At 47.2% G+C, this 19,234-nt stretch overlaps 1 protein-coding gene across 2 annotated transcripts in view; it reads right to left on the minus strand.

The window, feature by feature from the left end:
* notch1b (notch receptor 1b) overlaps window positions 1–19,234 on the minus strand; it is a 47,322-nt gene that overhangs the window by 19,310 nt on the left and 8,778 nt on the right. For both annotated transcript variants that reach the window (XM_084550720.1, XM_084550719.1), the window contains exons 3-12: window positions 12,539–12,801; window positions 11,782–12,120; window positions 9,336–9,458; window positions 9,013–9,246; window positions 7,405–7,560; window positions 6,939–7,124; window positions 5,453–5,566; window positions 2,396–2,509; window positions 1,466–1,699; window positions 1,260–1,370 (exon numbers count right to left, since the gene is read on the minus strand). In XM_084550720.1, the coding sequence (XP_084406846.1) occupies window positions 1,260–1,370; window positions 1,466–1,699; window positions 2,396–2,509; window positions 5,453–5,566; window positions 6,939–7,124; window positions 7,405–7,560; window positions 9,013–9,246; window positions 9,336–9,458; window positions 11,782–12,120; window positions 12,539–12,801 (1,874 nt within the window). The remainder of the gene's footprint in view (window positions 1–1,259; window positions 1,371–1,465; window positions 1,700–2,395; window positions 2,510–5,452; window positions 5,567–6,938; window positions 7,125–7,404; window positions 7,561–9,012; window positions 9,247–9,335; window positions 9,459–11,781; window positions 12,121–12,538; window positions 12,802–19,234) is intronic.

Genomic DNA, 19,234 nt, shown 5'->3' on the forward strand with positions numbered 1-19,234 from the left:
GCATATGTATTCAGGTCAAGAACATAGATCGTGCAGCCCGTACTAGGCCGTCAAAGTGCATAAAGACTAAAGGGACAAACTGTTTTTTGTTTTAAAGTCCACAACCGCAACTCGTACAGCGGCACACAATGACGTCCATATATCAGCGTGGTATACTGCGCCGTAGCGCTATCGATTTCCAGAAACGTAAGGGTTTGTTTTATGTCCCGCCTTTTGTCGGCCACTTGAAGCGTCGACGCCATTCAGGCCGGTGCCACGCACGAGATAAAGGCGTCCCATTTAGCTTTTAAAGCAGGGGCCGGGGGCCTCGGAGCTTTTAACAGCTCAACTTTCAGGGAATCTTTCAGGGAATCTTTTCTCCTGCTCAAATCCCCACGGTGACTCGGTGCGCCGGAGTCAGTGTGTGTCCTGTCTTTGTGCGGGAGGGCAGCTTGCGTGTCCTTACAGCAGCAGGTTGAGGTGGGGTGTGTGGGGTGGGGGGGGGGGGCAGGATGGAGCTGGAAAGTGACACCGGTCGAGCCTCAGAGGAGCGTGTGCACTCGCTCGCCATCTGTCACCCTCCACCTCCACCTCCTCCTCCTCCTCCTCCCACTCCACTACCTCCGATTCTGCACCTTAAACACTCATTTTGCCCACAGGTCACCTGAGTTTAACCTGCATGCTATTAACTTTTTATTCAAGATCTGCAAGGGTCTTATAGATGTGTGCATGCATTTGCATCAACTAGGTTCAAAGACTGCATGTTTTACTGGTTTCAAAAAGTTTTAGTAACGTACAATTTAGCTTTGGCTAAAAATGTTAGTTCATGGCAGTAAAAAGTCGTTAATTTAAGATGCCAAATCTACCCTGTTTTGGTTTCTGAAGGTCGTGAGTGTGACTGTTTGTCCGTCTTAACCATAGACAGTATAAAGACGGTGGAACTGCTCCTTAAAAGTTAAAGCAACTAGAGCTCCCCCTGGTGGCTGGCTGCAGTATAGGTCATAAGCTCCGCCCCCTCCATGTACTAAGTCCAGGGGCGGGGCATCGATATCACGGCTCCACGTGGCTCCACCCTCAGACTGTATTGATCAGACTCTTTCCCCAAACTCGCAAGATGGCGCCGCCCGTATCCCCGGGAAAATAGCGCCAGATTGGCCAATGACAGGAAGTGGAGACGTGTTGTCTATATTTATATACAGTCTATGGTCTTAACTAAGAGACAGCCTCATGTTTCCATGCTGACAGACTTGTGTGCAACCCTAAATCTACCAGTTACTTACCGGTGTAGCCAGGCATGCAGGCGCACTCGTAGCCGTTAATCTTGTCGATGCAGGTCCCATATTCACAGAGGTTGCTCTTGCAGTCGTCTATGTTGACCTCACAGTTGCTTCCTGAAAGCAAAATGTTCGGTCAAATCAAGATTTCAGAAGACAAAATTAAATAAAAGTTACACTCGTAGCCGCAGGGCGTGCCGCCGTCCCCTCACCCGTGGTTCCCTTGGGGCAGTTGCAGATGTAGGCGTTCTCTCGGTCCTGGCAGGTGCCCCCGTTCCTGCAGGGCTGGCTCAGGCACTCGTTGATGTTGGTCTCGCACAGTCGGCCGGTGAACCCGGGCCGGCACTGGCAGCTGAAGGAGGCCAGGCCGTCGACGCAGGTGCCGTAGTGGCAGGGCGAGGAGTAACACTCGTTGATGTCCGTCTCACAGTGCTTTCCGGAGTAACCTGGGAAACGAAGAGTTTTTAGGAGACGCCTTCTCTGGTGTTGAAATAATCGTGAAATGATGGGAACAAGGTTGAAGTCCTCTCAACTTTGAGGGAACAACCAGCGGGAGCAACTGACATAGTGGAGTGGCGTGGTTCCCCAGACTTTTTCTGCAAGGAAACACCATCCAGGACTTTGGCTCCTGCGACCAAATTCACCATGCTGAGAGTTGGTGAAGATCTAGCTCCCTCCATGCACAGTCAGTATTTTTGTGTCGTGCTTGTTTCACTTAGAAATATTTGAGGTTACCCCCTAACCCAGAGCCTTTAATGTTCACTAGTGGCCAAAAGCAAATGAGCAAATCACTTTATATGTGAACAGGGGGCTTCAAATGTTTGTCCCTTCATTTAAATCTTGTAGAGCTGACTTCATAAATTACTCCATCAGCTTTTCAGTGCACTTCAGTACTAGGATGAACACCTATCAACTTTGAGGTGAAGTGACTGAGGCGACAACCAGCAGGAACGACTGATAGTTCCCCAAACTTTTACATCCAGGACTTTGGTTCTTAAAGAATTGGGTGGTATTGAGCGATGGCAGCATGAAGAGCTAGCGGCCTCCATGCACGATCAATATTTTTGCATTTTACTTAAAAAAAAAAACAAGAGAGTAAAAGCAACCAGAGGCTTTAACATTCGTTGCTAAAGCTTGCATACCTTCAGTGCACTCGCAGGTGTACTTGTTGGGCCCGTCTGTGCACTTGGCGCCATTTTCACACGGCGTGCTCGCACACTCGTCGATGTCGATGTGGCAGAGGGTTCCAGTGAAGCCTGGTAAAAAACAAAAAGAGGTTGTTAGTGTGTGCATAAAGAGAGAGAGAGAGTCACGGCTAATGTGTTTTCACCGTTTCAAACCGGTCTTAACCCACAATCCCAAAGCCCCTTTTCTTCAAGAGCTCTCAACAAATCAGAAATCTGCATGTTAATTAACAACTGTGCAACGCTGCGACCAGCTCTCTATTTTTCCCTTTCATTTCTTTTCAGCGCAACTTCCAAAAAGGGGAGAGGAGCGAGTCGGGGGGGGGGGGGGGGACCAAGTTGGGGGGAAAGAAATGAGGGAAGAATGAAAAGTTGCGAGGCCTCCCGACCAAACAAAGGACGGCCTGTCCGCTCAACGCAGCGCCAAACCGAGCCTGTTGCCTCCTTTGTCCACCGAAACTTTTTCCATCACAATGAGCATTCTCCCGTCTTGCTTTCACCCCCTTCCCCGCCGGCCCCTCAGCTCCCCGCCCGTCTCCAAAAGGGAGCCAGCTCGACCTTTGACCCGCCACTATTCAAACTCATGTTCATTCAAAATCAACCAGCAGGCCTTCTCCAGAGTTATTCTCATCGCAGATATTCTCGTCTCTACGTCACAGTCCAAGGACTAGTGGGACGTTTGTCTGATGAAGACATAAAAAGGTCGCACCGGTGTGACAAAGCTGAGACTCAATTGCTGCTAATCCGGTGAGGAAGTATTCATGTGGCGGGCTGCGAGCTGATTTCTCCCAGTGGACTGAATCATCTGCAAGATGATGTATGACGTTAAGACTAGAGTAACAGTAGAGACAGCAAAGGCATGTGCACTTTTTGGTGCTTCAAATTTGGTTTTCAATAAAATAATAAAATAAAAAAATAAAAAATATACATATATTTACCTTTACCTGGTCCTTTAATATATTAAAAAATGAAACCAGAAAGAGAAGTAAAGGAGAAACCTGTGAGAAACCACTACTTCCTGGAACAGAGAGACCTGGACCAGTGGTCAACATGGAGACTACTTCCTGGACCAGTGGTCACCATGGAGGCTACTTCCTGGACCAGAGGTCACCTTTGAGACTACTTCCTGGACCAGAGGTCACCATGGAGACTACTTCCTGGACCAGAGGTCACCTTTGAGACTACTTCCTGGACCAGTGGTCAACATGGAGTCTACTTCCTGGACCAGAGAGACCTGGACCAGTGGTCACCATAGAGACTACTTCCTGGACCAGAGAGACCTGGACCAATGGTCACCATAGAGACTACTTCCTGGACCAGAGAGACCTGGACCAATGGTCACCATGGAGACTACTTCCTGGACCAGAGAGACCTTTTGTGTATATTAAGTGATTTGCAAGAGGAGAGGACGATGCAAGATGAAACTGAAGTACAAAACAACCAAATAAACAATAAAGGAACAAAAATAATCACATAAGAGGGAGCTCAGACTCAGATGTTGGGGGGGGGGGGGGCACTGTTCTGTTAGCAGTGCAGTCACTCTGAGTTGGAACCAACCTCAGTGTTTATTTGCCAGGATGTGATACTAATGTTGAGTTTCTTCAGGGTTCACCCTCACAGAGCTCAGAGCATGCACTCGAAACTGAAATAAAAAAAGGCTCAAGAAAAATAAACTGTGGAGGAATCCCTAACACCCCTAACACCCCCCTCCACCCACCAATGCATGCGTACACAAAAGGTGAAGCAGAAATGAAAGCACGCACCTCAGCATCCAAAGAGGGGATTTATCCCCCAGACTGCTGGAATCACACATTTCAATGGCTCTCAGCGGGGTTTCCATGGCTATTCCATGTACAGAAATGAAAAGTTGGGGGGCGGGTGGTGGTGGTGGTGTTGGTGTGGGGGGCCCTCGCCTCGGGCCTGGCTCGCAACGGGGACAAATTTACATCTCAAGCAGGACGGCTGGAGCCCCTCCCCCTGATCTAGCCCTCCTGCTATAACGGTCTGTGCGTCTCAAACACTTCTACCACCACCTCCCAAAAAAATATAAATAAAAAACACCCCACGCCCCCCCACGCCCCCACCCCACCACCACCACAACTACTACTACTACTTTGTGCAATTTCCTCACATAACCCTCGCCCACTGTCACACACACGGGGTTTTCTTGGGCGTTAAGCTCTTGTGTTCACTCTTGTACCCCCTCTCTATTAATTCTAAAGCTTCCTTGTTGGGATGGCTTTTCTTTTCTTTCTTTTCTTTCTTTCTTTCCGTCTCTCTCTCTCTCTCTCTTCTTCCTCTCGACGGGAATGAATCCTGCGTCTCTCCACCCGGGCCGCCTTTGATCCACCCGACTCTGAGCTTTGCTATTTTCCTTTTCACTTCCACCTCAATGATCCCAATGAAAGAATGCAAAACAAAAAAGAAGAGAGTTTGGAGGAACCTTCCTTTCTTGCTTTCTTTCTTTCGTTCTCTCTGTGCATGATTTAGTAGTCGCATTCCTTCACTCCCAAAACACAACATCAACACCTCTTGTCCAAACACTCTGCAGTAAAAAAACAACGAGCTGCATCTAAAACAGACCTGAACCTCGCTCTGCTCTGCTCTGCTCTGCACCACACACGGTGTCATTTATTTATTTATTTAACGGAGCATCGCGGCCGCTCCGCCTCCTATTATTAGCTCTCTCAAGGATCCACAACTTTCTGCTCAATCATCAGACTTGATAAAAGGGATACGAAACTTGTTCAGAAAGTTCAAACTTCCTCAAGCCTTTCCCTATAGATTTTATTTTTTATTCTGCTGCGTCTGTGCCGGGCTGCCCGGGCCTGAGTAAGCCTGCCTCAGGGCTGGGATTAGCGCCCGTCCAGAGAGGTGTTTGTGTGTGTTTTTTGTGTTCGAGAGGAAGAGAGAGAAAGAGAGAGATCGACCTCCGTCCCCCCCCCTGGCCTCGTGCCCTGCCTCCTCCATCCCTCCTCCCTCCTCCCTCCCTCCTCAGCGGTGCGGCGGCCTCACCTGTGGGGCACTGGCAGTGGAAGGCGTTGATCTTGTCGATACACTTGCCGTTGTTCAGACAGGGGCTGTTGGCGCACTCGTCCGTATCGATCTGGCAGAAATCCCCCTTATAGCCTGGCCAATTAGCGAGGGAGAGAGGGGGGGAGGGAGGGAGGGAGATGGATTGGTTAGGCACAGAGTGAGAAGAAATTTCCACGCTGCTGCTGCTGATACAGTGGATTTAGATTACACATTATAACATTTAAAAATCCTAAAAGTTGTCTATAATTTGTGACCAAGTTGGACCAACGGACATAAAGATATTCAATTTATCGTCACGTATGAAAAGAAAAAGGTTCATGTTCAGGTCCAGGTTTGGGATCGACGCTGTAAAAATGACTTAAATGGTCAACGGTAAATCAACAAATGGATTAATTGTTTGGGATTGGTGGAAATGAATAAATCAATCTGATCAATCTAAAACAATTGATTAATAACATTCAAATTCAAACCGTTAATGATAAAAATACAACAAATCGTCATATTTGAGAAGTTGTAAAAAGACAATTAAGTCTCAAAACTGCTGATTTATAGTTTTCTGTGATTAACTAAAGTCTTATTCTCACAGGATTATGTTCGGGACGTCCTGTGATTCAGAAGCGACTCACACGTAATGAACAAACTCTGTGTTTTACTCTAATTTACTCTCCATAGTCATGTCTCTGCTTCTTTCTGCTTCACTCCGCTGCATGTCAGACGACACTTTACACTTTTTGACACCTTCAGTTGCTTTGTTTTAATTCTAACTGACAATAAAAAATATATTTTTGAGACTACTGATCCCGAGGAAGAAATTCCGAACGTCCTGTCAGTATTTAAATCAGCCCCACCTTTGCACATGAACACATTAATGCTAGATTTAATGATTTCATCCGTCTAAATGGGTTAATGGGTGAGAAACATTTCATTTGCAGCACATCCTTCATGATTCTCAAGAGACGAGAGGCAGAAAAAAGCAAAGAATCAAACTAAAGTCTTGAAAAAGTGATGCCGATTCACGCTGGGTTAGTTTCATCACAGGACCTCTGTGTTACCAGAAATAGAGTAGGTAATCTGCAGTCTAGTTTTCACTTTACAGATTACAGACATGGCTGATTTGCACAGGATTAATTATTACGAATTACCAGAGGACCCCCAGGTAAAACTCGTCCCGGGCGAATAGGGCTTTAATGATGAGTCAAATATTCATTATGTCCATATTCTCACAAGACTAGTGCTACCTGGGGACCTTCAGTAATTTCTAATAATCATGGAGGTCGTCTGGGATCTTAATCCAAAATTACACCGCAGATTACCCTAGCCTGTTTCATTATTTTTTATTATTTTTAAGAGTATTATTTGATTTGTTTTCCCTATTTTCATTTAATGTGTTCATCACATCAGTAGGGCTGAGGAGCACAGATATAGAGCGCCAATATGTCTACAAAGTCCTGAGCCGTGGTCTCACCTGGCATGCAGATGCATTGGAAGCCTCCTATCAGGTCCAGGCAGGTGGCCTCGTTCATGCAGGGGTTGGACATGCACTCGTTGACGTCCATCTCGCAGCGCGGCCCCACGTAACCCTTCTGGCACTCGCAGTGGAACGAGCCCTTGGTGTTTATGCACTTGCCCGCGTGCTCGCACGGGTTGGAACCTGTTGACAGATTAACGTGACTTCCTTCAGCCGCTTGTCTTGTATGTAAAAACACGCACGTTTCGCTGTAAAGACACGACAGCGGGATGATCTGGGGGCTTCAGCCGTGCTCGGCGAAGCAAAAACCAAAGCGTCAATTGTGTGATTACGGCAATGATAGCCCTGAGGCTGTATATGCTGTGATTATGTCTACCTAGGAGCCTATAATAACAGGAAAGAATGAGCTTGAGCTTGTGTAAAGAGAATCCTGAATGCATGTGAAAGTATGAAGGAGCTTTACCCAGTGAGCACTCGTTAATATCCTGGTCACAGGAAGCTCCGATGTATCCCATGGGGCAGGTGCACACGTGGTTTCCGGTGATGGGGTTGGTGTCACAGTTGGAGCCCTTCTGACACGGGTTACTGATGCAGGCGTCGTCCAGCTGACACAGCAGACCTGGTGCAGACAGACAACAGAGACGTGGACTGATCACCAGGAGTTTTTAAACATTCCCCCTCACTTCTAAACTTCCTTCACTCGGAAAATTTGAGTTTTTTTTTCTTATTTTCTCGCTGGAAACATGATTAAATGTAAAATGACAAATGCTCTGTGATGCATTTACTGAATGTTTATGAAGATGTTGCAAGAAATGTCACGCGGGAACGTGGCTTAACGTAAAAATTAAAGTCTGTTTGTGGGTGCAGACCTCTTACAGGACGCAAGAGGTGAACTGAACATCCACACGTCTATGAAAAAGGCTGCAGCTATTGAACCTTGTGCACCCGAGTCTGCATGCAACGGAATTATAATGTGCTATAATGCATTTAGTTAACCAGGAAACCAGGACATATTTGCCCGCGTCCCCGTCCTTCGCTGGCTCCCAGTACGTTTTAGGATTGATTTTAAGATTTGAGTGTTGTCTTAAAATTCCTGAATGGTCTCAGTGACACAGTGGCATGGTGGTTAGCACTGATGCCTCACAGCAAGAAGGTTCTAGGTTCTAATCCATCCACCGACTTGGTCCTTTCTGTGTGGAGTCTGCATGTTCTCCCTGTGTCTGCGTGGGTTCTCTCCAGGCACTCCAGCTTCCTCCCACCGTCCAAAGACATGCTGGTTAGGTTCATTGGTGATTCTAAATTGGCCGTAGGTGTGAGTGTCTCTCTGTGTTAGCCCTGTGATAGACTGGAGACTAGTGATGTGTCATGCGCAAAAGAGCTGGCTCTAAAGAGCTGATGCTTGGTAGTGAATCATTTTGAAATATTAAACAAAAGTAAGAATGCTTTTGTAACAGAATAACTGCACAAGGATAAGCACAAGCGCCTATCAACACACAAACCATATGTATTTGTTATGTTGGGCTAAAATATTAGGCTATAAACTACATAAAAGAGCCGTTCGGGAGCTGAAAGAGCCGGCTCTTCTTTGGGAGCCGTAGCGAAAGAGTCGGCTCTCAGAAAAGAGCCGAACTGCCCATCACTACTGGAGACCTGTCCAGGGTTTACCCCGCCTCTCGCTCAGTGACCGTTGGGATAGGCTCCAGCCCTGACCCTCCAGAGGACAAGCGGTTACAGAAGATGAATGAATGAAAGTTGCTTTAGGAAGCAACGGACACTGAAAATTAACACGTTGCAAGACACGGTGAAGATGGGCAGCATTGGATGTTGGAACACAGCTTTACTTGAGGTTGTTGTCTTCACGATTGTGTCTACAAATGGCAATATAAACCATCTGAACATCAAAATGTAAAAAGTATATAACCTGAAAAGAAATAAACCTCAAGAAAAACCAAAGATCGGCTTTTATGAGCACCACACTCACACTTTAATTTGAGTCGGCTTTAACCGACTTTTAAATGTGTTCCTTCCAAAGCAGCGAATACACGATGAGCTCGTATAGCTGGACGGGTACCTGTGCGTCCGTGGGGGCATTCGCAGTAGAAAGAAGCCACCCGGTCGTGGCAGGTGGAGCCCTGGTGGCAGGCGGCGCTGGCGCAGTCGTCGATGTTCTCGCTGCAGTCGTCGCCGGCCCAGCCGTTCACGCACACGCACTGGTAGCTGCCGAACGTGTTGTGGCACGTGCCGCCGTTTTGGCACGCGTTGGGCATCAGCTGGCACTCGTCGACGTCCTCCGTGCAGAGCTGACCTGTGAGAGGAGGAGGAGGAGATAAATATTAAAGCACTGACAAGATCACAAGATCACCGACACACATCCTGGAAGTCTGTTGAACGAACCTGTAAATTCTGGTTTGCACTGGCAGTTGTAGGTGTTGACTCCGTCCACACACGTCCCTCCGTTCTGGCACTCGTGGCCGGGGCAGTCGTCAACGTTGTGGTTGCAGTTTTTTCCTGTGAAGCCTGAGAGGAAACCAATAGTTTAATTTGCTTGCAGTGTGCATTTCTATTTCATTCCGGACATTCAGTTTCTCCTTCCGAAAACGTCTCGTTTTACAACAGCGGGAATGAAAGTTCTCTGCAGTTAAATGTGGTCAACTGTCTTTTCCTTCCCGAGTGAGAAGGCAGCTGTGCCATGGCAGAGGTTTGTGGCAAAGCCTGCCATGTAGTGACATCCACTCTGCTGCACTGTTACACAACAGGCAACCACAGGACTGTACAAGTGGCATGTTGGGTAATGTAAAACCAGCACCAGGCAAAACAGACGCTTCCTCGCAGCCTTTTTTGGGGCGAATTTATGAAAAACTTGGTGGAGAGCTGTTTCTTTCTGTTCTTAACTGAATCTCATGTTTTGCTGCAAACTGAAATGACCATGAAATCATCTCTGACATGCGTGAAGGAGGTCTGCCTGGTCTGGAGCTGTGGATGGAGCTGGTTTCTTTGTCTTTTTTGTTCTTCTGAAGACATAAATGTTTCGGCTACTTGCTTGCTTCAGCATTACGTGCACGAAGAGAGCTCAGGATGTCTAGGATTAGATCGTATCAGTATCAGGCTTGGCTGAAGATATCAGGAGATACCAATCTGTGGAAGGAGTTATTTGTTTTAGGTCTGGAATAATCCAAAACCACGTCCCTGTAGCCTCAAAACTTCTTCTTCTTCTTCTGTTTTAATGGCGGTTGGCTAGCGTCAAAGCTGCCAAACATCAAAGCATGGATGTTTGTTGAGGTGTTGAGGTAGTAGTTGATCATCTAGACAGAATCCATGGAGTCCACTCAGTCAAAGTTCTGCACGCAAACAACAACAACAAACACTGAACGTTTAAAAGAAGAGAAAAGTTTCCTGGAGACAGTGTCAAGGAGAAACATCTTCCAGAGAGGGTTAGGGAGTTTATGGCAGCGTTGGATGACCAGAACATTCCTGGAGTAGAGAACACAAGGTACCAGCTACCCTCTCCACACTACATTAACTTTGACAGAAAAATTTATTGGACTGAATCCAGTTGAGACCAACTCTAGGACATTTGAGATTGGATCGGGACTCAGATTGCTCAAATATTGTCATATTTAAAGATCGGTATCGGATTGTTGGGAGCATGCAACCCCCATTGGGACATCCCTACAAGTTATCACGTTATCCCTCAAATACATTTCCTCCCTCGTGACCAGAAGACGCCGTCTGCGAGATGAGGCGTGAAGCCGAGAGCGCGTTCACTACATTTCTGAAGTCGGAGCGAACAAAGGAAACGAGGTTAAGTCAGTCTGTGGGGAGGGGGAGGCGGTGTGGTGGGCAGGCCCGTGGTCCCAGGCCGCCTCGCTTCGCTGCGCCATGTGAAAAGGATGTTGTCCTTTGACCATTTCCTTACGATAAGCCCGGGATGCCTTCCTGCTCGGCCTCGTTCACACACGGCAGCGGCGCAGAGACGCACACACAAGGAGAGGACACAACACAAGCAGGAACAGCCCTGCCTTAAATGACATCACCGCTAAAACAGCAGCTACGAGAGCTGACATTCACAGAGGAGGAAGGGAAGTCAAAAAATGAATTCAAGAGGGCAACGTTTGAGCTTTCTTCTGCATAACAAGAACGTTTGGAACTTTAAAACCTGATGTTCTTGTCATGAAATATTTGGGCTCAGACGCTTGATAACAAGAACGACAGGAACAGTAGTTGGTCGACTATTCAATTCAGTTTTACGTGTTTATTTACGTCAACAACAATACAAATTGTCTCAAGACGCTTTACAGAATCCTGCCTGAAACCCCCAGAGCAAGCGCTAAGGCGACGGAGGAAGGAAGAATTAATATTTTAGAAGGAAGAAACCTTGAGCAGAAGCTTAAGGCTCATATAAGCTAGACGCCGTGACCTACGTACGTAGCCTACGCCGGTGCAAACCATTTATACTTGTGCGCTCGTCAGTCTGGCTCGCTCTGTAACAACACCACCCAAACACTTGTTGGCGCTGTGTTGGGTTCATTCTTGTTTCTACTTCCTGCTTCACTTTCAACCATTGGCGACTGAAACTTTCACCTTAATCTGCTTGAGGTCGGCCGACAGCTAGACAGTTACCACGCCACATCTAAAAATGTTGCAGACATGCCAGCTTGAGGTAGAGTTAGTAGCTCTTCATGCTTCTTTCTACGCTCTCTGCCATGTGCTGTTCACTCCCTTCTTGAATTTTGCTCGTTTGGTCACATTTATCCCTTCAAAAGTTAAAATAATGTGCTAAAAGTGGTGCTACAGCTGGTCAGGTCACCGCAACAGCAACGTGATGTCTCTTAAAATTCACCTGGGACACAGGAGCAATCGTAGCTGGTCTCTCCTCTCTGAATGCAGGTGCCTCCGTTGTGGCAGGGCGAAGGGTTGCAGGGCAGGTAGCGGCTCTCGCAGTGCGCCCCCGCGTACTCCCGCGGGCACTGGCACCGGTATCCGCCGACCTCGTTGATGCACGCGCCGCCGTTCCTGCAGGGCGACGGCCTGGCGTCGCACTCGTTGATGTCCTGCTTGCAGTTCTCCCCTTTGAAGAAGGGCGTGCAGGCGCAGACGTAGTTGGTCCCGATGTGAGAGCACTGGCCGCCGTTGGCGCACGGGTTCGAGGTGCAGGGGTCGGCGACGTGGCACAGTTTATCTGGGGACGGAGAGACGTTATGTTGTGTGTGTGCCTTTAATTTAAAGAATTAAATACATTAATGCAGAAAATTTAATTATTAGTGCCTCGTTTATGTCTCGTTAAAGCTTAAGGCACAAGGACTCGAAGGACAAAGGTTCAGTGTGCTTTAATTCATGGGAACAAGTTCGTAACGGCAAACAGAGGCCGTCCAAACTAGCAGAAACTGTCATAGGGTTTATAAAGGGAGGCTCCCGATGCACTGTTGGGCCTTTATTGCGAAATACGCAAAATAAAGGTAGAAATCTGGGGGCCACGTTTCTCATTTGTTTCTTCAGACACCCAGACAGTGGCTTGGTTAACCTGCACGGTGCACCCCTGAATGACAATATGTCTAAAAAGTCTCCTCATGATCGGTCGTCTCCCTGCCACTCGTTACCTATCCATCCGGGGGGACAGCGGCACTTGAACATCTCGAGGCTGTCCGGTTCGCAGGTGCCTCCGTTGCGACACGGCGAGCCAACGCAGGCGCTGCTGACGGGCGTCATGCAGAGGCGGTCGGCGTAGCCCGGTCTGCAGGTGCAGCTGAAGTCCACCGTGTTCCCCCTGGACACGGCCCGGCACGTGCCGCCGTTCTTGCACGGCGAGTTGGTGCACGGGTCGCGGAACTGACACCTGCTCCCGAGGTATCCATCCGGGCACCTGGAGAGAGAGAGAGAGAGAGGAGATGCTGTCACGTTGGCGGTCATTTAAGATGTCTGAGTTTGAATTAAAAGGAAAAGTGAGAGAGGTGAGCATCTGGTCATGGGACACTACTCATGTTCCTACAGATGTTCCTTCATTCCCAAGAAACTGTGGCACATTTAACCGATGATTTAATGGAAACTTTCCGTCCTCAAGAAGCAGAGGTCTTCTAATAAATGTCCCTTGCTTATTTATTTGCCTCGTTTAGCATCACAAAGAGTGGGAGCAGTAAAAGGGAACTTCCAGACACTATTTTTATCCATCCAGTAAGTCAAGAGTTCACGAGGCTAATGCACCACTAGCAAAGGTCCCTTCTTTATGAGCTACAGTGCTTATAAATCAGCTTCACCCCCAATCCAACTAACCATCCATTTCTCCTTAAATGAGGGCCCTGCACTGGTCTGTTTTGTTTTTTTTCAACAACACGTCCATGAGAAACTATGCTTTAAATGGGACATCCGTCTTTCTACCGTCACCCCCTGTGAACAATGTGTTTGAGGCTGTAAAACGTCTGAACAGAGGGAGGACGGGGGGAGGGGGGAGGGGGGGAGGTGAGCGCCTGTGATGTTTCTCACAGGTTGAGTCTGAACGCCACTCGGACCCCCGAGCCAACGAGTTCCCAGAGAGAGAGAGAGACAGAGAGAGAGAGAGAGAGGGAAGCGCACATCACAGAGGCACATTTACAATTACAAAGAGTGGAGCTGAAGGTTCGTCCCGTGAGGATACGCACTGCTCGACAAAAGGACCACACACACACACACACACACACACCTTGACAGCGAGCAGCGTTCACACATGCACAAGAAGAATGAAGAATGCATGAAGATTATGAACAGGAGCTTTTAGTAGTCCGGGCAATCAAGTCAAACTCTGCAGCTAAATGTTACCGTTACTTAACTCTTTACTCGAACTTGACAATTTAGAAAAATGCCAAAAAATTCCTTGTTTACACGATGACATGTTCTCTTTTGTGTTTTTGTTAAAGGGAAATTAAATTAGATTTAATTTTATTGCCTCGCTTGCACCTGCAAAACTGACAAATTATGAAATTATGACTGATTTCTAGGGATGCACCGAAATGAAAATTCTTGGCCGAAACCGAAAACCGAAAATGAAGACGACGGAAATACGTGGAAATACGTCCACACAGCTGGCTGCGTTTTTTTTGCTTGCGTCATCACAACATCCTGTTTCGGCCGTGTTGTTTCGGTGATAAAAGTCTTTCGGTGGCCGAATATTCGTTGCATCCCTACTGATTTCATTTTGCTACTAAGCAGAGATAAGCAAGAACTTAGGCTATGAGATATGCAAGTAAACTATAACTCTGTCCAGATATCTGTTGTTCCGTTTTAACCGTGCTACAGTAACGTGAACCGTGAACGTGTTAAGACTCAACACACAGGCTTTGTTTTCAGCTCTATTTGACACTAAAACCCACCTCAGACCTGCTACGTTAGACCTCCCCTACCTACTACATTCTCATATTCATCCCCTACAGAGATTCATCGCTATCGTCAACAACAGTGGGTGGCCAGCGAGGCTCGGCCGTTAGAAAAACAAGGCGTCTACTGGAAAAGCGCCGGAGACGAGAACAAAAAGAATCTGCGGCTTTTGGAATTCTCGTTCCCTAATCCGTCTTTTCCAGAAGTTAAGACACAGGGAAGAAGCAGCCATCCCGGGCCCGAAATGTGCTCCCTTTGACCCTTTTGTCAGCACTCATTCATCCCGAGGACAAGGCGGCGTTTGAGCTGCAAGCCAACATTATGGCAGCTTCAAAGCGCCGTGCCACCGCCGCCACCTCGCTTCTTGTTATTCTTTCCTCCCCGGAGAGGATTTGCCCGGCCATCAGACAAGGGATGAAACGAAAAGGCGGCGGCCTGTGTCGCAGCCTCTGTCGAGAAACGTGAAATGTTTCTGAGAGGGAAAAGTCTGGAAATTCAATGATGTTTCACTCTCACGTGGAAAAATATCATTTGCTGACACCAGAGCCGCCTTCCCACGACAGTTCAAACCCCAAAGTCACTCTCAAATACCTGACCAGAGCCAGCGAGTCTGTCAGCCCTGAGGGGCTGGCAGGACCATGTCCCCAAACATTCCCAGGACGCCCCCCCCCCTCACATCTATGTGTGTGTAGGTGGAGGCCGAGCTGTGGCCCCTCTGCATGGACAGGCGTGTGTTTAGACAGGGTCTCCCTCTCGGGGGGATTAGGCAGCCTTGGGACTGTGGCAAGGGAAAGAAAACATCACATGCTAGGCTGCCCGCTGCATAAACAGTAGCAGCGAGCGGTGGCTTGTCACCGAGTCCAGGGCGGAGGGTGGTACCTCGGCGGTCGGTCATTGTGGCTTTAAGGTCAAACAAGCAGCGGTGGCAGACGGCCAACGTCAAACCTGCTTCATATGCACAGATTCAGATCTTGGAGCTTTTGGCATCTCTGCACACTGTGGATGTTCCAAGTATAAGAGAAGGGCAACGCTTAACGAGGCAGAAACTTCATCATCCAGACATGAGGCCTGCGCGAGTCTGAGACCAACGCTCAGGATCAACAAACCCTCCAGGAGCTACAGAATTAAGATTAATCTGCAAAACCAACAAATGACATCCTCTAAAACGGCTTCACATTAAAACTTACAGAAATTTCTACGGACTAGTCTACAAGTCGGTTTGTCAACTTCACACTTTAAGCATCGTGTCACTGATCACATGACAATAACAACATGGACGCCTCCTAGAAGACGAAGAACAAGTTCTACTGCAATGCGTCTGAAAAGGCTAACGCTAACGCTAGCAGAGGAACGGTCCAAATCCTCTGGACAGCAGTCAGTTAACAACTTCACCAAACGTCCTGTGGTAACAGAGAGAAGGAGGCTGCACATCAACTATTTGATAAAGTTATTAGACCTTTAGCTGCAGAACACTGAGAAGTAAAGTACTATTAAATGCTACTGATGGTGCTGAGGTGCTGCATCTTTTTATACAGGCTGTACATATCTGCAGCTCACAGTACGTATATGTATTCAGGAGTATAGATTTCACTACTTTCAGTTGACTTTATCAAATCTGAAGTCATGCAACTCCTAGTATCCAGCCCCAGAGAGGACAGTAGACGTATGTGTGTTTTGCAGGGAGGGAGGGAGGGAGGGAGGGTGTGTGGTTGGGTGGGGGGTGGTGGGGGGGTTAAGTGAGGAGAAGCAGCAGATCTGGCTGCTAGAAGACCAGTCCAGCTAAGCCCCAGCGGTGGCGGGTGCTGAGGTCGTGAGGCGCCACACGAGCTCGCTGGAAAGAGGCCGCGGGGAGCAGGTGCGCATGTTAATGAGGAGACGGCAGCTGCTGCCCCGGGCCAGGCCTCCCCCCCGCCTCCTCCTCCTCCTCCTCCTCCTCCTCCTGCCACCACTCTGCCTCCTTCCTCTCCATGGCATCACATCTTACTACTGTCCTCGAGTCTGGAGAGAGTGGAGGGATGCCCACTGCAAACTTTAATTCGTGGTTAGTCATTAATAAGAGCTAGAGGTTCAGCATGTGGTTCTCACAGACATCCACCGTTCTTCCTTTGGAAAAAGTGACTTACAATTTAATTTGAATGTCTGAGGAATTTTAAATTGTCTGATCTCCTCTGAACCATTTTCTTGATAGAAATTTTAACTCTCTCTCATTCGTGGACGAGGTTCTTCTTAATTTTCAGACATTTCTTTGCAGTGTCGGTATCTGAATCCCAGCCCCCTCCCCTCCCCTCCCCTCCCCTCCCCGCCCTCCTCTAAATACTCAGCAGAGAAAGAAGAGAGAGAGAGAGAGAGAGAGAGAGCGAAGGATGAGTGGTCCCATTGTTTTCCCTCCCCATTCAAAGCTGACCACAGGCCGGGACGTAATTCAGCTGTTACACCCCCCCCCCCCCTCCTCCCTCTTTCCTCTCCTAGCCCACCTCTTTCTCTCTTTCTCAGAATCATCCTTCATTAGATGAAGCTCATTCCTGAATTTTACCCCCTTATATCTTCCCCCCCATTACTGCTTTCACTTCCTCTGTTCAAAGCCATCCCTGCCATCCCCTCGCTCCCCTCTGTGCACCTTGTTTCCCTCCAAAACTCTGCTCTTTTCACGTGTTCACCATCGTATTTAGATTCATGAGTCTCAGTCCCACTACAGCTCAGTCCCACTACAGCTTTCTTCCAAGTCACCAGCCTCTACATGACATCATGTCCAGACTAAGAAGCTCCTTCAGTAACAGACCGCTGTCTCTGTGCTGACTCTGAGGTCGTTTGCTACCACATGTTTTTATACAGTATGACATATTTAACATATTACATATCTTAAGTATCTCTATTATTTTATGCAGTATTTATATAACTTGTCTAGTTTCATACATGTACTCATACAGTGTCTTTAAACTGATTTATTGTTCAACATATGCATATGTCTTCATATACACATTTATTTTTAAAAATATATACATATATATTTATTTAAAACAAAGAATATATATATGTTTAATTATCTATAAATATTTATATTTTGTATATTTTATATTTATATAGTTATCGGTTTATATATTGTTTATTTTTTAAATATATAAATGTGTATATTTTATATATATTTGTACATACTTTTGTGTATATTAATATACTTTTATTAATATATTTTTATTTATACTTTGTATATTTTTATATATATTTTTGTTTATTTTATATATATATATATATATATATATATATTGTTTATTTATTTATATATATATATATATATACACACACACATTTGTATATTTTCTTTATATATAGGTGTGTATTTTATATACATATATTTTGTTTATTTTTATATTTATATAAATGTGTATATTTTATATATATTTTTTTGTATAGACTTTTGTGTATTTTATATATACTTTATAGGTTTTTATACATTTTATATACACTTACATTACATCTATCTATCCATCCATCTATCTATCTGTCCGTCTGTCTATCTTTAATGCTGGAGGCCAAACTTAGGGCAAAGGAAAAAGGTCAGAATCCAAACACAGACACAAGCAGTGGGACTAACAAAGGAGTCTGAAAGAAAGGAAACTGGAACTGGTTTGGTCGGGTATTCAAGGAGAGAAAGGCAGACGGAGCCCGCCAGCTGCCAGGAGGAATTCTGGTGTTTACTCTAAAAGAGTCTCCTGTCCTGATTCCTAACCCGAGAAGCCTGAATGGAGACTCTCTGGCAGCCTCACTTTATGGTTACCTGAAAAAACTCACACCAGCCTTGAAACTGGCATCTGCCCTCGCAAAAACCCCGCTCTGCATCTCACACCGGGGCCCGAAAGACAAACAGATAAAGCCCCGGCGGCCTCACCTCGGAGCACGTGGACACGCTGTCCAAACACGGCCGGGCCGAGGCGCTACAAGTGAGTCAACTGTAGCACACGCTAGGCAAAGAATGCTAACAGTTTGCTCTTTAAGTTGGCGATGGCCCGTCAAATACGGGCATCATCGAGTTTAACTGCCTCGATAAGGGCCCAAACGAACAAAACAGAGAGAGTGACACAAAAGATATTCAACGACTCCTTTATGGAGCGTCGCCGGCGTTCAGAGCAAACAGAGCAAAGCAGCTGCTCCAACAAGAGAAGTCTGCCCGGCCCGGAGAGCGGGATAATCTCAACAGCAGCAGGTAAACTGGGGGAAGGTAAATAAAGATGACATGAAAAGAGGGGCGCAAATCAGAAGCTGAGCAAATATCAGGTGTTTGGGAGGTATCATATAACTGCAGGACAGCAGTGGAATTATCTCTGCGGTAAGAGCGATACTGTTATTATCTTCTCTGTCATCCCTGCCCAGTGGGCCTCATTGTCCTCCTCTGCACTGTCTCTTCTTCCATTGCTGTCGCAGTAGCCCATGGCAACAAGTCCCCGCCACTGATGGGATGCATAACAGGGCAGGGGCAGGCGGGCGGGCGGGCGAGCAGGCGAGCAGGCGGGCGGGCGGAGGCTCGAGCCTGCAGCAGATGTTGTGGTGACATCTGACCCTTGGCCAGGCGTCGCTCTAAAGGGGTTTTCCTCAGTGTCGGGGCCAATCTGCCATATGCCATCTCTCTGAGGTCACGCGCAGATGGAGACATGTAATACGTAGGCTACACATGTGCACTGTATACAAATAAAAAACCTGGAACGAGCAGCGCCCAGATTTTGGCAGCTGCACGGGCCTCGCATGCTCTGAACGCTTTTTAAGAAGCTTATTGAATTAGGTTGCGCATTTATTCAATTATTGTGCCCCGTAAAGCTCTGTGGGACGCAGAATCAGTGTCCGCTTCCATTTCTGTAAACAACATAATTGGGAACATGCAGGATAATGCTGGACGTCCCGATCGGTATCGGTGCTAATCCAGGCATTTCTAAAGCGTAGCGTCAAAACTCGTCGTCCTC

Source organism: Chelon labrosus (assembly GCF_963514085.1).
Source record: "Chelon labrosus genome assembly, chromosome: 9".
Taxonomy (NCBI): domain Eukaryota; kingdom Metazoa; phylum Chordata; class Actinopteri; order Mugiliformes; family Mugilidae; genus Chelon; species Chelon labrosus.